Below are 24,767 nucleotides of genomic sequence, written 5' to 3'. Positions count from 1 at the left end.
AGCTTGGAACCCTTAATCTGCAGTGAGAAGGCCTTGTGTTTATTTGCTGCTGGTTCTTGTTTATGTGTGAATATAAAATGACTACACAATAAATGGACAGAAAGCAGAGAATTATGAAAAAAGCCATTCTTAATACAGCTCTACCTACAGAATCACTATGGAATATTCAGCTCTTAACAAATGAAATCTTAATTCCTTAAAAGATGTGCTGCCTGAAGCATTATGCTCACATTTTAGCATAAACACTTTTTTACACCTTTGCCAATTAGAAGATTAGAATCTCGAATTCCTCTTGCTACAGCTAAATAAATAAAAAGCATTTTTGCATAGCTCAATATGCCTGTACATCTATACGATGAAAACCAGCAAGAAAAATTGAACCTCAGTTTCAGTTTATTACACATAATTAAGCTTTTCAGGAAAAAACTTTCAGAAGTAATGGTAAGGCCTTGTAGGTACCTTCACCCCAGTCTAGAAGCTTAAATAATTTTCTATGGGATTTTCTAAAGCACACCAATTTTCCTTAATTATAAAAGCGAGAACATTTGAGACACTGTATCCATTCATATCCCATAAATTATCTGCAAAAGTCTGCTGCCACCAGGAAATCCTACACACCAGCTCTCCACTCAAACACAACCAGATCTGCAAGCCTAAACCCTCAACAGGCCTAACCACCCAGTCTGCCATGCATTTTATAGGGAAACAATAACACAACTGAAAGGGCCTCTCAGGACTCAGGGAATGCCCCTTAGGATCTGGCATGCCAGATTATTATTCAACACTGATGCCAGCCGGTTCCTTTTTTTTCCTCTCTTTTCAAACTACACCTTTTTTCTTCCAAGCAATGTAAAATTCAGAATTAGAACAGAATAAGACTTTTCTCATTTCCATGTGGCAGGCTACAATCACTAAGCCCCAGTCTGACTCTAGTTCCAGCACTGATAGAATATCCCTGATTTCCTCCTGCCCATGCAGTCTACCTCCAGGTACAAAGAGACCATGATAAAGATAAATGCCACAGGCACACAGATCCCAAGAAGTTTGTTAATGATTGCTACCATAAGCTTCTGGCCCATACATGAGGTACAAAAGGAAGAGTATGTGCATAAATACCAATTCTTGAGATACTGCTTTGCCTTTTTCTTTAAAGTAAATTCAGATGCCCATAGAATTTGTAGAGCTGGTGTAGAAAAAAAATAAGCAAATATTTTCATCTCCTATTATGCCTACTACAATAATACAACGTTTAACTGATAAGATTTAGAATTTTGTCATAAAGAAATTTATTTTAAAGAAGCTAGACCTTAACATCTGACTTTCTTCAGTGTAGGAAAAACTCCACTCTTTTCCCAGCCCTGAAAAAACACATGCACAGCCTTAACTTCATATACTGGGTTATGCTTGATAACTTCAAGCAGAACAGCAGCAAAATTTCTGCTGAAAAGTAACTAATATTTCTAGATTGCTTCCAGCAACTCTCCTACTTGCCTTTTACAACTCCTCCTCACTTCACTGTACAGAGACACAAACGTGGAAAGAAGTTCCCAAGGTTTACAGGGTTCAAGAGGTATAATTTTACCCATGAAAATTTGTTATAACTAATGTACCTGTATTAAATAATCGGTACAATGGTACAAATAATGATTTAATTTCATTTGACATCAGACAAACACCTTCACCACAGTATTAAATAATTCCAATTAGCTTTTATTTTCAGAAGCTGCTTACTACCAGTGCTTTCACACAGAAGTTTTAAAAAGTACTCTAGTTTTTATTTATGCTGTAGAAGGAAGTACCTATCGGTGGAGAAAGTGTTGCTGTCATAGCATTATAATTAAAGTTATCCGCATATGAACGATGGTTCGCTCTCCGAGGAGGACTTGTTGGTATAGATTGTGACCTTTGTGATACCGTAGAAGAAATTCCAGCCAACATCTGTCCCAACATCTGTAACATCTGGAGTTCTCGAGCATGCTCAGCTTCCCGACGCTTGTCCTCAATTTTGAGCCTCTGCTCTTCGAATCTGTAAAACTTCTCATCTGTATCCATGCTCTGCTGCAGGAATTTTTCCATCATTTTATCCAATGTCAAATTGGTATGGCGTTTTTTTGATCTTTTGGGCTGATTGAGAGGTGGGGTAATAGTTGGAGCATTGACTTCTTTAAAGCCTAAAGCAAGGAAAGAATCTATTATTTTTCTGATGGAAAACAATCTTCTAAGAGATAAGCAGCAAAAAAAAAAATCCCCTTACAAGATGTGACCTAAACTTCTCACAAAACATTAGGTTACACTTTCTCAATGTGAGCTGTATTAATGTGAGATAAACAGTACTTCTTTCAGAGTACCAAAGCAAACCCACAAATTTCTACCAAGTTGCAAGGGTAACACAAAAATCACAGCGCCATTTTTTAACTATAGTACTAAACTTCAACAATAGGAGTCTTTTTCATCTTCTAAAAAGGTTTAAGTGAAGGTTATTAAATAGTATAGCCTCATTTGTCTATTGCAGATAATTACATTAATCTAAATTGAGTTTCAGTCTGTTGGCATTCTAGATTTGCATTTCAAAAGAACATTAGTGTAAACAACTCTTTGATGGGGTTTAAGCGTAAAAAGGTTACTTAAACGTCAACCAATTGGCTGATTCCTAAGTGATGTCAACTTCTAAAGACAGGTTCATGTTTGTATTAAAAACCTGCACTAATCTAGATTGAAAACAAACAAGCAACATTTCCCCCCCGCACCTCCGCAATACAAATGTGGAGGGGTAAAGAACGCACAGAGAAAGGACAGGCTTTATCAAAGTGCTGTTTCTGTCCGCAAGCTCGATAAAGTTAGAAACAGTGTTTCTGAAACAACCCGTGCGATTTATTATGTAAAAGCTCTCCCCTAGCTTTCTGGCCCAGCTGCAACAATAAGCAGATTTTTCAGATTTATCGTTACCATCGTTTTAACACCGATTAGCAAAACTGCACTCAGTCTGCAGGGAACGGGAAAACACTCCAGCGAGAAGGATGCTTTTTTTCTTGTACAATGCTACCTGACACTTTGTCTCGATAACGTCTGCGCTAGTTTTCCATGGCTTTCCCATTGATAAATACAGATAAAAACTCACTAGGGTCCCCGTGTGCAGCATCTCCCCCTCCCCGGTATGCAGCATTTCCAGCACCCGCAGCAGCCCGCTCCCCAGTTCACGGGGACGCGCAAGGTGCAAGAGTGGGGGGAAGTACGGGCGGGTTTCGGAACGCGAAAGACGGGGCAGGAGGCAGCAGGATAAGGCAAAAGGCACTCGGAAGCGCGCTAGCTGCAGAGAAGCGCCGGCAGTCGGGCTGCGAGAGCCCGCGGGGTGAAGGGAGGACACCCGGCGCCGGGAACCCGCAGGCTACTCACCGTCACCCGGCGGGACGGGGATGGCGAAGGACGGGCACTCCACCTTGATGGGGTGGTCGGCATAGGAAGAGCACTCGCCGGAATCCTCGGTAAAGTTGTCCCGGGGGGACTCCGGCCCAGCGTCCTCGTCCAGTTCGGCGTCCAGCTCGCGGCTGTGGTGCGGCGTGCCCGGCGTGGGCGGCGCGGCGAGCGGCCCCGCGGGCAGCTGGGCGCCGTCGGGCGGCGGGGCCAGCGGCTCGGGGGCGCCGTCGGGCCCCCCCCGGCAGCTGAGGATCCGGTCCATCTCGTCGTAGTACTTGCATATCTTGCGGGCGTGCCCGTTCTTCTTCAGCCCGTCCCGGGCCTGGTAGTACTGCCGCTTGAGGCCCTTGATGCGGATGCGGCACTGCTCGGGGGTACGCTCGAAGCCCAGCTCGGCCAGGCGGCACGCCACGTCCCGGTACACATGGCTGTTCCGAAAGTTGCCGTCCAGCGCCGACTGCACGTCCGCCTCGCCCCAGATCTCCAGCAGCGCCCGCGTCTCCAGATCCGACCACAGGAAGCCCCGCGTGTTCGTAATCATCCTTGGCCGGCCGGGGTCACTGCAATGGCCGCGCACCGGGGAGAGGGAAGGAGGGAGGGAGGGAGAGAGGGAGGGACGGAGGGGGCGGAGGAGGGCGGCGGGGAGGAGGGAGGGGGTTTAATGCCCGCACGCGGCTCTCCCAGGGGGCGCCTACGCCAGCCCCGGCAGCCGCGGTGCGGTGGGAAGCGGCGGAGAGCCGGGCCCCGGGACCCGCATCCCGGGCCGCCGCCGCTCGCAGCCCGCACGCAAGCAAACTAAACTTTCCAGGCGCCGCTTTGCGCTACGGGCACCTGCAACAAGAGGGGTGGGGAGGTGGCAAGAAAAAAAAGAAAAAGGAAAAAAGCCTCTTCCCCTTGACTCGCCCCCTCCGAAAAGGATGATGATAAATAAAAAATAAACAAGCAGGCACCCGGCGCGGAGCCGCGGTCCTCTCCTCCCCCCGTCTCAGGCAGTCATTCGTACGCTGCCGCTCCCCCGTCCCGAGCTCCGCTGGGAGCGACAGGACGACGGCGCTGGCTGGACTAGGAGGCTCTACTCATCACAGTGCGCCTGCCTCCCTCCCTTCCTTCCTTCTCCTCCCTCCCTCGCCGCCGCAGTGGAGCGCGATCCCTACACACACACCCCCACTCACACACACAGGGCGCTGCAGCTCCGCTCGGCGCCTACCTCAGCCCCGCGCACCGCCGTGCCGGGCCGCGCCGCGCCAGCGCGGGCAGCGACATCGCTGCGCCCCGGCCGCCGTGTCACCCAGCCCGGGGCGGGCGGGCGGGCTCCCCCCCGCACCGGCGCACACACGCGCGGCAGCGCTGCCCCTGCAGGCCGCCACAACCGCCGCGCCGCAGCCGGCGCCGCCCGCAGGCCCGGGGGGACCCGGCAGCCGCTGCCCTTGGCGGGCCCTGCGGCGGTGCTGGGGGTCGGGTCTGTGAGCGCTTCCCCCGCCCCCGGCCGTCCCTCCGCGGAGCAGGTGAGCGGCCCGGCCGGCCCCCGCGGCAGGCGGGGGTGGCCTGCATCGTGCTGGGCCCTGCTGCCTCCCCTTCGCTTTGGTTTTGCTCTCCGGCAGGAGCGTCACCAGGCCGCCACCGCCTCGCTCCCGCCTCGGCCCAGCCCCCGGCGGGGCTGCCCGGCCCGGCACCTTCCCTTCCGTGGGGAGCACGCACCGGCCCGACCGCCCGGGAGCTCCGGCAGCGCCCGGCGCCCACCCGACCCCGCCTCCCGCCCGGGGCTCGGAGGTTTGTACCTTCGTCACGCCGCAGCCAGAGGGCCACGGCCGCGGCCAGGGCGGCCAGGGCGATGACTGCGCCCCGTGCCCACATCCTCGCGGGGACAAGGCAGGGCCGCTCCGCTCTTACCTCGGCACAGCGCGGGGCTCCGCACGCCCGCTGCCCAGCGTGCACAACTCATCGGCGCGGCTTCCGCCTCCGCTCCGCGCCGGCGGGGCCGGGCAGGGCTCCGCGGCGGGCGCGCCCTCCTGGCACCGCTCCGCGCCTCCCCGCGGGCTGCCCGCGCCCCGCGCAGCCACCGGCGGACGGGGCCGCCGCGGAAGGTTGTGCGTTAGCGCCCGGCTCGGCCCGGGAGGGGAGAGCTTGGAGCGTCTGGCCCGGCCACAGCCCGGCGCTTTGGGGCTGTCTTCCCGGCCCTTTAATTAGCATCTCTTATAAATTCCCAGGAATTTACCATTTATTGTTTCACGCTCTTCCCATCCCTCACCACGCCAGGTGTTTCTGAGAAAACTCCTCATTTGCAAGTGCGATTTGCTTCTAAGGTGCTATTTCTTGCTCAGATACATCATTTTCACCTATACACAGCACTTGCCCTATACTCCACTCCACTCAGGTACTGTGTCCACTTCTGGGCTCTTCAGTCCACAAAGGAGACTTGAGGTGCTGGAGCAGGTCCAGAGAAAGGAAACAAAACTGGTCTGGAGCAATAATCCTGTGAGGAGCAGGTGAGGGAGCTGGTGTTGTTTAACCGGGAGACAAGGAGGCTCAGGAGAGATCATATCACTTTACAACTATCTGAAAGGAGGCTGTGGCCAGGTGGGGAGGTCAGCCTCTTCTCCCAGGTAACCAGTGACAGGACAAGAGGGCACAGTCTTACACTGGGCCAGGGGAGGTGTAGGTTGTACATCAGGAGGAATTTCGTCATAGAAAGGGTGGTTAGACCTTGGAATAGGCTGCCCAGGGAGGTGGTGGAATCACCGTCCCTGGAGGTGGTTAAGGAAAGACTGGATATGGCACTTAATGCTGTAGTCTAGTTGATATGTGTGATCTTCTGATTTTATAGCAGCATCCCATTATTTTTTTCTTTAAAAGACAACAGAGCTGGTGAAACTACCAGCTGATGTTCACCTCTGGTCCTGCAGCACCTGCACAGGAGGTGCAGGTAATAATCTCCACAATGAATCAAAATGCAGTGTCACCCAGGAGAAATTTAACAAGATTATATGCATGAGAAATCTGAAAAATTTTTTAAAGCTCAAAGCAGGTATAATTTCATGTAATTTCTGCTCTAGGCTCCTGGGTATTTCAAGGAGTGTTGTTATTAACTTATAAAAGCTTGTAGCCTAACTGGCAGTAAAATGTCAGTGTTTCAATTAATATTTTGAAGGGGTGAAGACAGATGACATTTTCCTTTGCTGCCCTGTATTATATATAAGTTGTGGTCAAACAGACCTGCTGGTGTTACCTGGACCAAACCCAAGCATGAGATATTTATGTCTTGCACCTTCAGAAGCATTGCTTAAAACAGCCATGCTGTCTGCAAAGTACAAGACGGACAACCTGAACTTTTAGTGACCCAGGTTGATCAGTAACCCATGTTCCGGAGCAGGACCTTGGATACCTGACGACTTCACTGTCAAGTATTAACTTGTTTATTGAAAAGTTGCTCTTCTATAGGTCCTGGTATCTGGTATGATTTTAAAGCCAATACCAAGTCAGTGAAATTTTCCCTTGATTCAGTCAGCACAAGTAATACTTTTTACCGTCTGATTATCTGAGTGGCAGTCCAAAAGATAGGTTAAAGAATCACATTTAGTTTGCACATGAATTTTAACCCAGAAAAAAAATGTTGAACACTGCATTTCATACACTCATGTTTTGATTCCAACTGGAAGGATAATAAATGTGTATATTCCCAAAACTCCAGCACTGTTTTAATGTCTGGAAGAGAGGGGGGAAAGAATAATGTGGATATTTTTTTCATCCCATCAGGTGTCCCTACCAAAGGCATGTCTCGTGCCCAACAAAGATATAATTGTAATGTTTTTTGGTGAGTTCTCTGGTTTCCTTTGTAGCAGAGGTGGAAGGGAGTTCCACCTCTGATGCTGCAGCCATCATAACTTGTTTGTGGAGGACCGAATTCTCAATTTATGTGTGGAAGAAAACATAAGGGTGTCTGTGGGCTTCCCCTATGCCACAGTTCATCAGCTTGTTATGCACAGCTTTGTTGTGCACAACAACTTTGTGTAACCACAGGAGTGTAAAACCTTTGAGCAAAACACATTGCCACTCGTCCAACATTCTCTTGCTCTGTGTCTAATTCAAGGTACCTTCTTCTGATATAGTACTGGCTGCCATCTCCATACCTTGTACAGTATAAACCCATAATTTCTGGTGCCATCTCTGAGTGCATCAACAGCAACACTACTTAACCAGCAGATGAGGCAGGGAAAAAGGGCCTTTAACAGAACTGCAGAAGGTAGGAGGTGTATGAGGCAAAAGTTCATACTCCCACCAAAGAGAGAAAAAGCAGCTGCAAGAGGCACTTATTTCTTCAGGTATATACTGTGCTTGTCCGGTTTTTTTATTGAACTTTCTGTTCTGACAGTCTTGTCACTTTCTCTGCTTGTCCCTATTACATGAAAGGAGAAATGACCCTGCAGATTTCCATTTCCTTCTTTGTCAAAATCATTCTGGCTTCATTGCTTGTTGCTGACTCCTACCTCTTCCTCAGAGTCTTGTCCCTCCTTCCCTAGCTCTTGATTTCAACCTTGAGTTCCAGCATTTTAACCCTTCCCTAGCTGCACTGTCAAGGCACCATATCCTCCTCATTAGTGGATTAACTACTGTAACCTGTCCCTCCCCTGCTACACAAAAAAAGAGGCATCAGTAGCCAGCCTGAGAATGTCCTGCTGCTGTAAAAGTAGACAAGAGCTTGGAGGTTTGACTTTGTAGTAGATGGTAGCAGTCACTGACAGCTGGTGCTTGCTGGGAACAAGCAGTATGGGGAGGGATGGACTGTAAGCTAGATGTCCCTAGGTGGAAACCCCAAAATAGTGACCATTCAGGACCATCTTTTCTTCTGCAGGTTCCTGATGAATCCTTGTTGGCTCTTTGCTTCTGATGACTTTGCACTCACTCAGCACTTCAGTCCTTTCCACCCATTTGGTAACTGTTGTGCAACCCTGTCTACCAAAGCCATTCCAAGGTGAATGTGGACAGCAGGTGTCAATAAGAGTTTGCAACATCCTTTGATTGCATTCTCTCCACTCAAACAATTGACAGCCTGTACTGGAATCACCATTTAATATCATAAATATTACAAACATATCCCTGTCAACATATGCATATTAATAATTGCAGTAGGAGGTTTAAGCATGCATGTGGGGAAAGGGAATGGAAGAACTCAGAAGTAATAAGTAGCTCTAATTGAAACTGCCCTTAAAATACTACCAAGGATTTCTTTGTTTTTGAAATGGGAATCTGGAAGCGCCTTTCATTGTGAAAAAGATAAAGGAAGTGCTAATTTCATTTGAAATTGATTACCTAGCTAAATTGCAGCTGTTAGAATTGATAGTGGTAATAGAGAAGGCAAAAATGGTATAGGTGTTCTGATAACAAGAGGGCCAATCCTGCAGGTGTTATTAGTAGTGCTATTTACTCTTTTTAAATGGAGTGGAATGAGCATGTTTTACACCACTAATATGTTTATCATGGTACAAAATGTGGCTATATGGTGTAAATTTTAGTTTAGTAGTTTGATGTCTCTCTAGGCCACAAAGAAACTAGGAACACTTGAAGCTGTAGTAATTATTCCTGTCACTTCACTTAGTGTATTTTTATTTTCAAGAGAAAGGATAGCAGCAAGCAATTGACAGCAAGCTGTTACAAGAACACATCAACATTGCTTTGGTTTCCCTATAAAATTTACTAAACAGGAATGTGGTATGGGCTGAAGAAGGAAAAGAAAACTATATATGGAAAGAAACAGACCCACACCTGATTAAATACTGTATTAAAAGTTTGTCCCTACAGTTTGTGAAGCCCCGTGCTTCACTAGGTAATTTTTGTTTTATCCAAAGTGAACACTCTTTCTGCTGAGTATTAATGGTGAAAAAAATAAAAATTAAGGAAACAATTAAGAGGCTGTTTCTGCTTTGTACTCTTCTTAGAGCAGGCAATAAGAATGATCTATGTAGTGCAAGAGAAGTGAAGAAGGTTTTTTGGGCTCACCCAAATCCTTCAAACAAGTTCTTAATATCTAGTTCTTAATAACAAGTTCTTAATATCTAGTGCAAACAATTATGTAAAACAACCAAAATGCTAAAAAAATGGCCTCTTTTCCAAGAGGGAATAATGAGACTCTCAGAAAGTTGATACTGGGCAGTTACACAATTTTTTAAAAAACTGCTTTATCCTATTCTTTGGTGGCAGAAGGTAATATTTGCCAAATCCATTAACTTACACAATTTAGAACACTGCTATTATTATGAAATACACCATTTATATAACTTTTTTACTGTTCAGTAATGTAATTTACACATAATTTTAGTTGTGTTGTAGCTGAGCCTGAAGGCTTTGCCTGAGCATCGCCTTACCCATTGTACATATACAAATGATAGCCCCTTGCTCAAAACTGTTTTATGTTTATTTAAGAGAGACACGAATACTCAGAATGATGGACAGATTTGTAAAAAAATAAATTGGTTTTACCTTAAGTGATACAGCTCAGTTCAGTCTTGGTAAATCATAGTGGATATTGAACATGACTGCTGGAGGAAGGCTACATGCTGTAGTCACAAAGGGATTTGAACACTGAAAGGTTCCTTTTTCAGGTACCTTGCTTCCCTGGGTTTTTTCCCCCTGTAATGTGTTGCTAGTTATCTCATAGATCCAGCATATGAACTTTAGCAGTTGTGTCCCCAGGTTTCTCTGAAGACTCCGTAGTTGCTTCCCCTGCAGCCCCTAAGCTTTGCATTTGTAGTCAGGCTCTGTTTGCTGTAATGCCACGGGTGATGTCTGCCTCCAGTTGCTTCTGGAGTTGTGCATAATCTATTTGCCTACAGGAAAAAGCTGTAGTTCTCTTTCCTCCCTGTGAGAGCTGTTCCTATTACATATTCCTGAGCTCTCATATATAGAAAATATACTCTAGTCCTTAATATGCCTGCACTTCAATTTGCAGGTGTTAGAATTAAACACACGTATCTTGGTTTTGGTTACAGCATCTTCTACTTCAAAGTCAGCTTATATGCATGTACATTACTTCCTGTGATTGCCACAGCTGTGTAAGTGTATGGGCAGCAGCAATTCATTTTCTCCACACGAAAGCCAGCTCTGCAAGTTCTATGGGGAAAGTGAATCCCATTGTGGGAGAAGGTCATGTAAAAATAAAAGCTAAAATAGGGTAAGAGGGTGGATATAACTATGTCATTATAAAGATGACACATCCAAATGATGATTTTCCTTGCTGTATGGGAATAGCTATCCCAGTAGAAAGCACCTTTATACAAATACAGCTATAGACTTGACATGTCAGAACTTGAGACAGCAGGGAAATTGCATTGCTTTAGTTCTATCACAATAATTAAAATAGGACCTATTTTATTTGGGACAAGCCCTAAATAACATGGCAATAAAAAATACCTAATTTGGTAAATGGTTTTCCACAAAGAAGCTCATCCTTTCATGTGAAGTAAACTTTTCAGTCCCCCCACTTTCATTTTCTATCCTTCATTGCTCTTAACACCCTTCCAGAAGGGCACACCACATCAGTGAATCCAGTTCTCCTACTAGCACATTTTCATGAAGAAGAGTTAAGGAGCAGTAAAGATCTGAATGGGGGAGAACTTTGTGTGAGGGTGTGGAAAGGAGAGCCTTGATGGATCACTCTCCAGGACTAGTTCTGCCAAATGTCATGTGTCAGGAAAGAGGATGCGTGGCCAGCAAGGAAGGGAGGCAGGTAGCCCTTCTGTCCTGAGCTCCTGCTGTCCCCTCCAGGTTCACATTAAGAGTACAGGCAGCCCATGCCAGGGTCACCACTCTGCACCAACCCACCCCTCCTGCTCTCTCCCACCGGTGTCTTCCATCAAACCCAAGTCTCACTGACAGATTAAATTAAGACTAAACTCTCAGTGAGTATCCAGTTAGGGGGAAGTCTCACTGCCCTGAAGACATCCTGCTGGTGCTCCTTAGCTCCAGGGCTTTCCCTCCATGCCTGTCTGCTCTCAGCCCCTTTCCTTGCCAGCCCTATTGTGGCTCAGCACTGGGTGTCAGCTGGCCCCCGCCTTCCCATGCCATGCAGGAGGCTGTCCACAGTGACCTTCTGCTCCCATTCTCTCTGTGCAAGAAGAAGCAGCTCTTGCTGCTGGCATTCAGGCAGACACAGTCTGCACTTCCCCAAAATCCACCCAGGCAGGATCCTGATGGATGGAGGGAGGTGTCTGTGGTGAAACTTGGACACCTTAGCAAGCGAGCCCTGGTACTGTGGTGGAGGAAACTGTGACAGAATGATAACTGGAGTGTCTTTGGTGGCCAAAACTCAGCAGGGCATGCAGAGCTCCAGTTAGGGTGCAATATGATCGTGCATCATCTTCAACCTGCAGTGTTGGCTGATCTCCTGTCACGCTAACCCACCCCTTCAGCACAATGCAGAGAGAGGGGGTACCCCCTCTTCAGCTACCTCGACTCTGCAAATGATTCCAGGACATTGTTCTTACCTTGCCCATTCTTTAGTGATACATCCCACTCCCTCAGGCTAGCACCCCTAATACTGTATCCCTACTCTCCCCAGTATTTTTGCTTGAATACCTCCTTGTCCCACTGTAGAGCCCACTTTGATCCCTGCTCTGTGTTTTCTTTTGTAAAGTGGATCCCAGCACTATGCTGAATGTGAGGGGAAGGCACCACAGCTGGACAGAGCCTCCCACACTTTGACCAGATTGCTGAGCATTCCCAAACAATACTGCACGAGTCACAGGTGAGCAGTTTCTGCAACTGGTAACAACAGGGACCAAATCTGTAAGATGCCTTCAGTCCAGTTGTCAGCTGGTGAGTTAGATGCTCTAAAAAAGCTTTTTAAGACACTGCCTTCTGAGTGGCCATGAAGGCTTTCTCCCATTATATGGAAACCAGATTATTGCTGAACTTATTTGATCCATTCATAGGGAGCAATAAAATATACATTTTGCTCAGTAAAACTCCATCTGGTCTCTGAGATATATTGGCATGGCAAGCATCCACTTTCCATTGCTGTCACTTGCAGTCCCCATCCAGCCACTTATCAGTTCATCTGTCACAAGAAGCAGAAAGATTCCCCTCGCTTAGACAAAAAGCCACCTCCCTGAGGCATCTAGTAACTGGTCCTGCCTCTATTCTGGCAACTGGAGTGGCACATTTTAAGGCTGTAACCACCTAAAAAGGATTCATGAGACTGCCCCTTCTGCTCAGGTATTCAGAACTGTCTCTGTACAAGGAAACTGTGTAATGGGGAGGAAAAGCATTGGGAATTGAAAATTAATCACTCTTGTTTTTTTCTGTAAGAGCTCTTTTGTAATGCTTTAGAGCAGAGAGGAGTTAGCTGGTTAGGAAAATCAACAAACTGAATGCCTTCTTTTGAGATAAAATGTGATTCATTTGCAGCTGTGCAGATACAGTCTTAATCTACCTCATGTTTATCAGGTTCAGAAGCATTTTTATCAAATTCACCAGAGAAAAAGAAGTGCTGCAGGTTTGAGCTTAACTATCCTACTGGTACCTGTAGGTCAAGGCTGAGACCTCAGGTATTTCCTCTCATAGAGGGGGACTGACTTCCCTCTTGGTCTAAGTTTATTGAAGCTTCTGGCCTCTGGCAGTTCATTGTGATTACAAAAGTGACTCAGTTACTTTTCAGAAGCATCACATTGTTTTAAGACAAAAATATTAGTGAGTAGTATCAAGACCTGTTTTTCAGGTTTAACTGATGCTTGGAGTTATTAATTTTTATGTTGTATGTTTCTGAATTTTTGCTGCTCAGACATGCCCTGTCAGTGTGCTCTTTTCCCTCCCTGCTTTTTGCCCTGTTGAGCCAAAATCCATTATCATGTTGCTTGAGGGCATTAAGCTTCCCAGTCTTGTTCAGTTGTAAGATTATTCTTAACTACACTTTTAGGTTCTCAAAAGGACATCTATTGATCCATTAACCTATGAACATTTAATGTGTGGGGGATCTGGAGATAAAATTTTTGCTTTTTTGGGCTTTCAAAGTCTCATGTCTTTTTGTAAAAGAGACTCATACCATTCAGTGTGAGTAAAAAGGCTCAGAACTGGAGGTCAGAGTGACAGACAACAAAGTTGACCTAACTGTGGAGGTGTGTGAGGACTGTTTCAGAGTAGTGGGAAAAAATGGGAATAAAGGAGGTCAAAGAGTTTCAGAAGATGCTTCTGTCTGAGTATTTTTGCCAGGTCCTGAGCTCTAATGAGAAATATGGAGTGTAATTCAGCTCCAGATTGCAGACATCTAAATGTAGGTATTAAATATAGGTGACTGCCTGTGAGCCACATATCTCAAGTTCCATTTCAAGCAATGGAGATCAAGTCCTTAGAGTTACTGGGGCCTGGAGAGCTACTGAGTTCATCCTAAATTAGACACCTACCAGGCCAGTCTGTCAAAGAGCCAGTCGTGCTGCTGCTGAGATACTTCTTAAACTGTGACAAGTCTGTTTGGTACATCCCAAGATGCCCAGGCTTCCCCAAAGACAGAATAATCACACACATCTCTCTGGTAAGTGTGTTGGCAGGGGGAAACTGTAATTATGTTTGCCCAGCCAGAAACACACCAGATGGTTGGAACAACTGAGTATAATGCATCCTTTGGGGAAAACCTCCTTGAATTTCCCAAAACCTGCCTGTATACTTGCTCATTATACATGATAGACACAAGAAGGATGTAAACATGGCATCAAGTGCCCCTGGGCAGCCAAAAAGCCTCATCTGTTCACAGCCTCTCTGCCAGGCCTTCTTACTATCATGGGCATAGTCTCATCTGTGGGGCTATGGACAGGAGCTGTAGGACTCAGGGCTCTTTGGTAAGAGTGGTTGGATATATCTGCAGTAAGCACTATCAACTGCTAAAGATATGGCAGAATAACCCTGGCACTGCATACACATGGATTATATATGGAACATATAGGGAAGGCTAAACCAAAATTTTATAGCTCCAGCACTAACATCTATAGCTCACTTGTTTGCAAGAGAAAGGGCATGTTCATCATGTATTTCTCTTTTAGCTTACCCTCTACTCAAAAGGTTAAAAAAAAAAAAAAAAGAAAAAGCCCAAACACACCCACAATGGCATGATCAGAGCTTATTTTTATCTCTTTGTTTGTAGAGTTCACTTACAAGGTTACAAATCTTTTTGGTATATTGCACAAGAATTACAAGTATTCAACTACTAATGAATTTTCACTATAGAACATGAGTACTGAACATTTCTGGGAATAGAGTATGTTCATAGTGTTCAACATAAAATGTGTGAACACATGAATACTTAGCAGAGTACATTAATAGATATAATCAGTTAATATAGGAGGATATATAAGTAATTGACTTGTACTTCATGAGAAGATTCTTGGTCCCTTACTGCTCATTGCACATTCCCTTCACAAGGTATTTGTGGTACACATCTGCCTTGAAAACATCATCAGCTTTGTCTGTGCCACTGTTTTTACATGGTCTTGCCCTTTCTTGCTGTTGTTAGGCTTCTGTTTGCAACTAAAGGCTGCTACTTCCATCTGCTGTGGGCAAAAATGTGCTTCTGAAAGACTCTCACTGTCCCTTGGCAGCGTGCCCCAGAAACGTTTCTCCACAAAAGCAGTAGCTCTCAGTACTGGATTTTATGGACTGAGGGATGATCTTGAATACTTTACAGTGTACCTTTATATAAATTATTATTAGGTTCATGCAGAATTTTCTGGGCCTGGACTTCTGAGCCTATTACATTTTCAAGGTGGGCAAAGTGACTGATGTACAGCTCCCTGTCCATGCAAACACAGAGCAGCCTGACAAGCTGCAGTGCTATGAATCTGCTTCCTTTTCTCACTTTTAAGAGATCTTGAAAGAGAAGTGTTTCAGCTTTTGTAACCCATACTTATCACTGTATTTCTTCTCTCCAATTCCCTTTGTAATCATTATTGACAGCACAATTCTTCTGATTGTTCATCAGATTTGAGACAACACTTGAGTGGGCACAAACAAGCAGACAGGAAAATAGAGAGAATCGAGAAGTCATTAATGGTCAGCATGGGGAGGACAATACTTCCAGCACACATGCAGCATAAGAGTTTCAAGATTTTTGCTGGAAAGCTTTGAAAAGCACAACACATTCACTCCATAAATGCTTGTGGCATCCATCACTCATAATGTGATGGCTGAAGGAGGAAGTGCCAAAGGGATGCACTGAGAAACGTAACACATGACCAGTTATTGGCTGGAATCAGCATCTTTATGGAGAGTAAGGGATAACAACACAGTGCAAACATGCTAAAGAAGTTTGTGAAAATGAAGACAAGGATGTATTTGATGAGCAAGAAAAAAAAGCAGAGAATAAATGTGTGGAGTTCAATGACAAACTGATGGAAAAGACCTGATAGAAATAAAATAGAAGGCAGGAGCTGTTAACATAATGTGGTAAGGTTTAACTCAGCAAGTTCCTAAGCTGCTGGCTATAGAAGAAAAAAAGGAACTCTCTCTATTTCTAGGTTTTTGCTCATCTCTGGCTCTCCACAGGTGATTTCAAGGAGTGCAAAGTAAGGTAAATACAAAGGAGAAGTCTTGCAAGTTAGGAAGGGTTAGGAATTTGCACTGTCAAATATTTTGGAAACTTTGGACTGAAAAGTAATGGTCTCTACATTATTTTCTCTAAGTATATAAATTTCTCTACAGTTTCTCACCTAATGACCAGCAGTACAGTATGTGTTCAGACACCATGTTTTTGTTACCAGGACAAATAGGAGAATAAAGAATGTATATAGGATGTGGAACTCAGCATCAGAAACTTATCTGTATTAATCACAAATGTCTTAGTCTTAGTTAGCTTGCTAGAGAAAAACTGTGACATCTTACTAAGACACTGGTATCCAAATAAACCCAATTCATGCACAGTCCACATCAGATTATTTGTATAATACAGAAATCTCTTAAATTTGCTGAATTTTCCCTCCAACCCCTCAGCACCTTTTGTGCTACAACACGTTACCCCCAGAGCTTCTCTGCCATCAGAGCCACTCACCATCTCTTAGCATTTTTCCTCCTTAATATAAAATGAAAGAAGTTTTGAAGCAAAAATTTAAGTGCTAAAATTCTCTTCACCTACCTCTTGTCATTTAAAATTTAGCGTAATAATCTAAAAGTCAATCTACTGATTCAGTTCAGGGTGAATAAATTGAGAATGGTTAATTTAATTTCTTAAAAATAAGTATGTACTTATTTGCAAAGATATTGTTATTTGCAAAGATATTGTAAGCTCTTTAATCTACAACTTCAATTGTTTTTCTTCACTTTGATATCAAAACCATGGTTCAGCTCACTAGAAGGAAAATCCTGTATTAATAGTCATTGATTGCCCACATCAGGGGACCTGGCAGAGGACACCACTGCCCACTCCTTTCTCAGGTATCTAGGCTTTCCTTGGGTGAAAAAGACATCCAGGGAAGGAAAAGCCACACAAACATCTGGCTTTTCCAGCCATGTCAGGGTGGAGTCAGAGTGGATATCTACTGACATAGTAGATGTTGTTTGACCTATGACATATACCAAATTATGTCTCTCTCCCTCTCTTTGTTATGCAAGAGTGGTGACATTTTTGAGCTGTCAGACACAGTTTGAAAATCTGAAACTTCTTTACAAAGCAGGTCACAAAACCCAGGATAGGGAAGACACTAATAGGACTGTATCAAAGATCTTTAGCAGCTGTTTCTGTCTCTTTCCTGTATTTTTGATACTAATATTTTGAAAATTTATTATGTTGTTTCCATATATTTCTTGCATTTATTGCTGGAGAATATTAATATATTATTATTGAGCTGTTTAGGTGTCCATGGCCGCTCTTCTCATTATTCTTCTCATTTTTAATGTGTTCATTAATACTTTTGTTTGAGGAAAAAAAAGGAAGAATAGATATAATAATTTGTATACATAGCAAGCTTCAGAAAAGCTGTTTGTGTTTCTGAGCTCTCAGATTTAATTCTATCTGTCCCTTTAATGTCAACTGAACACTTAATACTGATGAGAAGACAGCTGGCTGCTCAGACATGGATGTGCAACATCTGTTGGCTGCTGTATGAGCATAAGACTTGGAACAGCTTCCACTCACTGTGCACCTGACTTTTTTGAAAATTTTCCAGTTTTTGTGTTTGTGAACTGATTTGATGCCTTTATTAATCACAGACCATCTCCTCATCCTTCTTTATCCACCCTTGAATGTATGCCACACCATCTGAAAATAAAAGATTGAATTGGAAGGATGACACTTGTTTTTTTAGCTTTTGCACAGTTCTTCAAATATTTTCTTTAAAACAAAAGTAAATGAGTTTTGGAGTGCCTGCTAGTCTGTGTGACTCTTTGTCTCCTTTGCCACAGGTGGCAGAATAAAGAAAATGAAACACCCAAATGCTCACAAGCTTAGAGCTATGAGCAAGGAGATGCTAAAGAATCCACATAGGGTGGAGAGTCTCTGGTTCTGCAGCACCTGAGCTGTGTGGTCTCATTTCTTTGATGAAGAAACAGGTAAAGCTTGTGGCTAGGAAGAGTGCCTGAGAGATTAGTTAAATCAGCAGTGTTGGAATCCATTGCAATAAAGAAATTTAAAGCTTCTAGGTCCCTGAATGTAGCTGGGTAATTGTCCAGTAAGGAGAAATCTTTCTGGGGCTGTAACCTGCACTCAGGATGCTTCCCATGCTGCTGGCACCTTCCAGCAGAGTATCACAAGGTGTGTTGCAAATACTGAATGTGTACATATGCAGATGATGGCTTTCTAACTCTGAAAATGCTTTCTTTCCAGCACGCAACACATGCATGTCATTCCATACCATTGTGAATGTGTCCATACAGTTTGTTAAAATCATCCTTTATGTTAAAGGAGTAAATGGGGAGATGGGAACTTTATTTACCATCAACACAAAAGTAAGAGGGGATGCATGTCATTGCTTCTTTCCACTTCACCTAAGGCAATTTCTCAGGGCAGGACCTGCACAGACATACACACCTGTATAATCTCCATATACACCTGTGTAATCTCAAATGCAAACTGATTTTCAGGGTGGGGTGGGGAGGTGTTAATATACTCAATCTTAAGCACAGGGCTTGCAGACCCAAAGCTGGGAAGGTAAGTTCTCCTGGGACATGCATTCCCAAGCAGCTGGGTGTAGATATTGTCAACAGCATGACATCCAAAATTCCTATAACTGTGTTTGCTGGCACATCACTTGAGTGTGTTGGTCATTGTTACTGGCTGCAGATGGTGCTTCATGAATGCTTCCACATATGTTCTGGGTTGAAGTTACCTTACTTGAGTGAGGGTGAGGGAAGCTTACTGGGATAGGTACTAGGTGTTATGCAGGGTCCAGCATAGCCAGGACATTGGGTTTGGCCCAGAACCTGTAGGTATCATTGCTATAGAAATAATCCTTTTCACCTACTTTGTGAGGATATGAGAGGATTTAGGCTATAAGCATTTCAACAGGTGTCTGCTCTTTCCCTTTGACAGGAAGAACAAGATTTCTTCCTTTAGCTGGTCTGCTGTAGTCCATAGGTTGGGATAGAAAACCCACTTCATCTACTTTTAAGCTACAATAAACTCTGGAGCACCTAAAGTATGTGCTTGATTATGCTGGTATTCTTCTGGGTGTGTGTGTGTATGGATTTGAAATTTTTTTTTGTGCCTATTATGACTTTGTCAGGTACCTGCTACACGAATGTGAGGAAATATGGGCACACCAATTTCCATTTCTTATGGTAGACAGAATCAGATTTGAGCTTATGCCAGTGGTTGTGACAAGGCTAGAGTCTGCATGTGAAGATATCCAAATCCTCTTGACATGTGTTCTCTATGAAGTCTGAAAGGTAAGGGTAGAACCCATTAGCTCTAATTTAAGTGTTTGAAGGTGATGTATTTAGCCTTAGATTACATTATAGGCTCTTTTCATAAGCAATGAACAGGGAAATGTACCATCAAAGCTGATATGTGTCATCCTAAAATGAATGCCTGTGAGAAGTTAGGCAAGTATAAGGGACAATTCTCTGTTTCCTTCCATTACCCTTGAAGAGAGCATGGGGTACTAGCTCTGGCTGCTGTGGATGACTGTGGATTGATGGCAATATTTCAGTGTTCATGGAACTTGGCCATAGTATCCTTTTTCACAGCTGACAGAAGTAGAACACAACTATGATGGCTCTTGCACAGCTACGACAAGAATAAGAGGCAGCAGGATCTGGGATGACAGACATTTACAGTGACCATCCGGTTGGATGGCTCTCCTCCAGAAGCGATGAGGAGTGGAACAGATGACTTGCTAATAAATATCTACAAGTGTTCATCTCACATTTATTATGCCACATTGAGATGAAACCCTAACCCTGAATCAAACTCTAACCCTAGGAGTACCATTTAAATTATAGGTATTTTATTTTTCCATTATCCTGAAGAACAGAAATACCATTAGCACTGAACTCATACTAGAGGAATTCCAAAGAAATACCAACCAAGTACCAACCAGAACAGTAATTAACAAACTCATTGAGAATGACAAAATACTAAGGGGCATACAATTTAAAAGCAGCTTTCATGAAGAGAAATTCTGACTAATTTTGTGTCCTTTTTGGCTTTTTTTGGTAGCAAATTAATAAAAGGAGAAAGAAAAGGAGGCAAATAATTTACTGGCTGAACTTTCACACAACAGGCAATAAAAGAAACTTGAAAACCACAGGGTTACAGGAGCTGTTCTGTCATTAATCAAAACTTGCAAGAGGAAGGACACAAAGGATAATAAAATCAGTTTGAAATGAGGTTAAATTTGAGTTGTTCAAGTCACCATTACACATAAAATTTGCTTGTGTGCTATCATCAGAGTTAAAAACAGAATTAGCCAATTATTATAAGAAGTTGTATAATTAATTAGGAAACTGTTACAGATGTAAAAAATTATTCCGAGTCTAGCACTTACTTTCATCAAACTTAATTTTATTAATCTGTGCCGTGAAGCCTTCCTACAATATTACTTTATGCAAGAATCTCTTGGAGTGAAGAAGGATTCCATTTCTTCATGCAAATCCCTGGAATACCTCCATTTGCTAGGTTTCAGGTTCTGCATTTTTTGGTGCCCATGGAGTAGGATGGGAGTGCAGCTGGTCGCAGCTGCTCATGCTTTATACCTCTTGACATCGTAGAGCCTGGCTGTGAGCCGTGAGCATGCCATCACGAGTATGTTGTCTTGAACATTTGGCCAGAGGCGTGCAAAATAGAAGCCCTGACGCCTGAACAGTTGCACTGACCAGGTGTCCTTGGAGGTTGGCTGGGGACACAGACGCTTCTTTTTACACTTTCTAGGAAGCATCCGGATGCAATTGAGTGAGCTAGGAAAAGGAATCTGTTCTTCATTCCTTGGAAAGCTGAGGTAGTGTGGAAGAAATGCTTTGGGTTTTCCAGAACTCATTCCTAAAATGGTTTGGTGAAGAAGAACCCTGTTTGACCAGGGAAACGGGCAACACAGTATCATGTTTTTGGAGGAGTGGGGTGAGTGGAGGAACTCCTGCTGCGATCACTGTCCTCTGGAAATTCCCCAAGGTTGCTGTTCTTTGATGCCTTCTGGGCTTTGTGGCACCACAAGGGTGTCACACAATGGGAGCCACAGGGTCTGTCACTGGTAATGTTACCATAACCTGTGGAGATAGTTTTATTTATCTTCTTTTCCAACTGGCTACTGGTATTGAGTGGAGAAAGTTTTGGGGGGGACCAGCTTGGCAGAAGCATTTCCTTGTTTACAAGGATGAGAAAAATGGGTGTAACTCCGTTTGAGAATTTCATAATCTCATTTGAGTTCTGCTGAAGACAGAGTTTTGATCTTATCTGTTCTTTTGGCACACCCCTGTCCTTCAGCCCTTGGAAATACAGAGGCTTTCTGGACAAGAATTTTTTCTGTAGCTGAGGGAGCAGTGGGTAACCAAGTGATCTGCTCCAGAACCACAGTCAGCATCACTGACAGATCCATTAAAGCCTGATAAGTGCATGCAAGAAAATTTTGTGAAATATCATGGTCATTAGCCTGTATGCAGTGCCTCTTAGATTGTCAAATAAACTGTTGAAGATTAGAGCTTTGTTATTCTCTTTATTGTAGGCATAAGAGATTCCAAGAGATGGAATAGTGAGGAAATACGAATAAAGTCACTCCTAAACTTTTGGCCAGGATGGCATACTACCAAGAAACTATTGAAGACTTTGCAACATCCCCCTTTTATTTTAATACCTTCATATGGGGTGAGGATCCGTAGTGATGCAGAGTCCCCAGACAGGTGCAAAGGAGAGCTGCTTTATTGCAAAAACCAGGCCTTTTTAAGCAGTTAACCCATTATCAGCTGCATATTTTTAAATCATAACAAATAAAATTCAACCAACCACGATACACCAGGATGTAAACAGGATGATCTTTCCCACAGTCCTCTTCTGCTTAGCCAAAGTAACAGGCCTGAGCCGTGATTTTACAAGGCCTTTCCTTTGTAAGGTTTTACTGATATGCAACACCTTCAGGTTAAAATGCCAGCAGAATGAATCAAAATTAGGAGTGTTCAACAGGGCAGGAAAGACTGCAGAGTGCTGCTGCTGCGAAAATTAATAGAGACATTCTGGAACCCTGGCTCCATTGCATGATTGAGTCCGTAACCTCAACTATCGAAAGTTCATTATATATGTAGCTTTGGGGGATTTAATAAGCCATTTCAAAGACTGGAGATTATAAGAAAAATAAATTAAATATTTACAGTATCATTACCTCATTTTGCCTTCAGAAACTGGCACGTACTGTTTGGCTAAACAGACATGGAACTATTTATTTCGATCAGTATGAAATACAATGCATTTTACCCTGCTCCTCTTACTCTTTCCATGGCTCAGGTTGCATGGAGTTTGATTAATGTGCATGCTTTACATGGGGTAATTTTTACAATTATATCCCCTCTCATAGCTATATAAAAAGGCAGCATCTACCCTGGATGAGAACTCCCTTGTGTTAGAGAAAACACACACATATGCATTTTTTTCTTTCCCTGGATTTTTGTTCTATGGTTTTGAAGGAAATAACTTTCAAGCTCATAATTTTTCCTCTTTAGTGACAAGAGAGCAAACCTAGAAATGAGTAATCAGTCAGAGTCTTCAATAGAATACCACCCCAACAGCTACAGGCTTGGTCTTATGGGATGCACTTTAATGTAGGCTCTACAAGTAGTAACTGAAGGCAACAAATATCTTTTTGGCCCTACCAAGACCATTTGACTTACTAATCTAGTTTTAGGTATCCAAGTAAAACCTGTTGCTCCCAATGTTCTATATTTTTGTGACTGGAGTGTGTGCATTTAATTGGTAAATAAAATTGAAACCAATGGAATATTTTTGTGGTAATATTTATACCACTGATAAAAGACAGCCTGCCTCTAAGCTGAAAAAGTTCAATCATCCCTTTTCAATATGGACAAAAGTAGATTTTATTTCTTTTTTTTTTCCAAAAAATTCATGCAAAATTTAATTTCTTCAGTGTTGTTTTTGTTCTCATATGCCTACAGGCTTCAAAGTGCTCAATGTAAAAGTTATTTAACTACAGAAGACTTGTCTACTAATCTCCATTCATGTACAAGAGCTATTGCATTGGAACTATTTCGGTTGTATCTATATTTAGAATACTGCAGGTGTTGTTAGACACTGACTCCTTTAAAGTACAGCAACTTTACAGCTTTTTGCTTCACTGCTTTATTTCTAATGGATTGCAACACTATACTGTGCCTAAGAATCTGTTTTCTCTGTAATTTTCTAATTTTGACTGTGATCTGTATTACACAGCAACAGAAGTAAAAGCAGCTTTTCTTTTCAACCGTCCCACTGACATAAGGGCATCACTCATAAACTGAAAACAAGGCTGTTCACCTCTTGCAAAAGTGTTTCTGACTGGCTGTGTCAGTGCTACTCCTGTGCCCTGGCAGAAGCTGCTCCACAAAGCTCTGTAGCAGCCATTGAGAGCTTTCTACTGACTTTGAGCAACAACTGAAATACCATGAAGAGTCCACATATTAACATTGGGCTTATTTTAAAATGGAAGAGAAAACCCAAAATCACCTAAAACTCTCAGCATCATAGTTTGCATTAAAGGAAATCCTCAGCTTGTTTTTGACCCCCTACTGCTGCTTCTTTATCTCTACCTTTGCAATTCAAGGCATTTACCCAGACTTGGGTTAAGACAGTAGGATGTTTAGACCACGACTAAATTAGAGGGGATTGTATATTTTCTTACCATATGAGTGGCTGTATTTTTTCATGCTACCAGAGTGCTTAATCCAGGCAGAAAGTAGTTTCTGAGATATATGAGAAAACAAAGAATAGACATTCTGTTATTATAAATATACTAACATTGTTTAGAGATAGAAATCATGATTTGGGAAGCAGGGGATATAGAGGTGAAAAATGTTATTTGACGGCTGACAAAGTAATTGGAAGATGACTTGCCAGCCTTCACTCCTGACAGCCTAATCCAGTGCAGCCACTTGTTCCCATGGGCTGTGCACTGAATGTAGGGGCGAATTCTTCTCAAAGCCACAGGAACACCATCAGGTATTTCCACTTCTGGAAAGTGAAGGCCTCTGTGATTCTTGTGGCCTAGGCAGTATCCATCCATCACGACACTGCTATGGAATCTCCAGGGTTTTCATTCTGCCCTGGCCCTGGCACACTGTGCACAGTGGCCACTGGTGCTCAGGCACCAGAAAAGGGCTTCGGCACACCCTGGAGATCAATTTCCTCCACACAAAAGGGCTCTTTGTTGGCATTGGGTGTGCAGAGCTGGGCTCTGCAGCAGCCATGCCACCCTCCTGGGGTTTACCAGTGCCAGGGGAAAAGGACAGACTGCAGAAGGACTGACAGAGGTCTGTGTTCATTTTCTGGACAGTCCCAGGATGGGTAGATCTGGCAGCCTGCACACAGAGCTCCTGCACCAAGGCTGTTACCTGCTGTTGGTGAGAAACAGCAGAGTTTATATACGTGTGTAAGCACAGGAGGGGAAAATACACACAGCAGCACCCACAGCACACACAGCACAGGTGATAACACACAACCTGAAAATTATCCAGCAGGAAGCAACAGGACACCTGACACAGGTTTTGTTCAAAACAGGCTTAAGCAAGGTAAGAGAGATATGCCAAGCCAGCATGACTATGAGAGTGGAAGCAGGGAATATAACATGCACTTAAAAGGAGGTTGTTTGTTTTCATGTCTTTAAGTAATGCTGTCAGTCTCTATGCTCATCAGACACAGACAGTAAGTAAGTTTTTACAGAAAGTAAGTATGGTCTTAACAGCATCTGACT

General features: G+C 43.7%; 1 protein-coding gene and 1 long non-coding RNA gene across 11 annotated transcripts in view; one reads left to right on the top strand and one right to left on the bottom strand.

Annotated features, from left to right (window-relative positions):
- NAXD (NAD(P)HX dehydratase) overlaps positions 1-5,490 on the bottom strand; it is a 49,121-nt gene extending 43,631 nt beyond the window's left edge. Inside the window, exons 1-3 of one of the 9 annotated variants that reach the window (XR_010995928.1) lie at positions 4,622-5,154; positions 3,394-3,974; positions 1,800-2,171 (exon numbers count right to left, since the gene is read on the bottom strand). Coding sequence is in view for 7 of the 9 variants with exons in the window: in XM_068180147.1 (XP_068036248.1) it covers positions 1,800-2,171; positions 3,394-3,974; positions 4,622-4,677 (1,009 nt within the window). In the remaining 2 variants the exon portion in view is untranslated. Of the gene's footprint in view, positions 1-1,799; positions 2,172-3,393; positions 3,975-4,621; positions 5,155-5,192 lie in introns of those variants that run through there. The other 8 variants (XM_068180145.1, XM_068180146.1, XM_068180147.1 and 5 more) reach the window with 8 other exon arrangements.
- An 11,723-nt stretch (positions 5,491-17,213) lies between these two features.
- On the top strand, positions 17,214-21,488 carry LOC137468417 (uncharacterized). 2 transcript variants are annotated; one of them, XR_010995925.1, is made up of 4 exons: positions 17,214-17,934; positions 19,166-19,269; positions 20,753-20,938; positions 21,302-21,488. It is a non-coding gene; the product is annotated as an uncharacterized lncRNA (long non-coding RNA). The 2 variants fall into 2 exon arrangements; XR_010995924.1 differs by lacking the exon at positions 17,214-17,934 and adding an exon at positions 18,474-18,532.
- Positions 21,489-24,767: the final 3,279 nt, after the last annotated feature.

This window comes from Anomalospiza imberbis, chromosome 2, assembly GCF_031753505.1.
Source record: "Anomalospiza imberbis isolate Cuckoo-Finch-1a 21T00152 chromosome 2, ASM3175350v1, whole genome shotgun sequence".
NCBI lineage: Eukaryota > Metazoa > Chordata > Aves > Passeriformes > Viduidae > Anomalospiza > Anomalospiza imberbis.
Note: the sequence above shows the minus strand (reverse complement) of the source record. Positions and strands in the feature narration are given on the sequence as shown.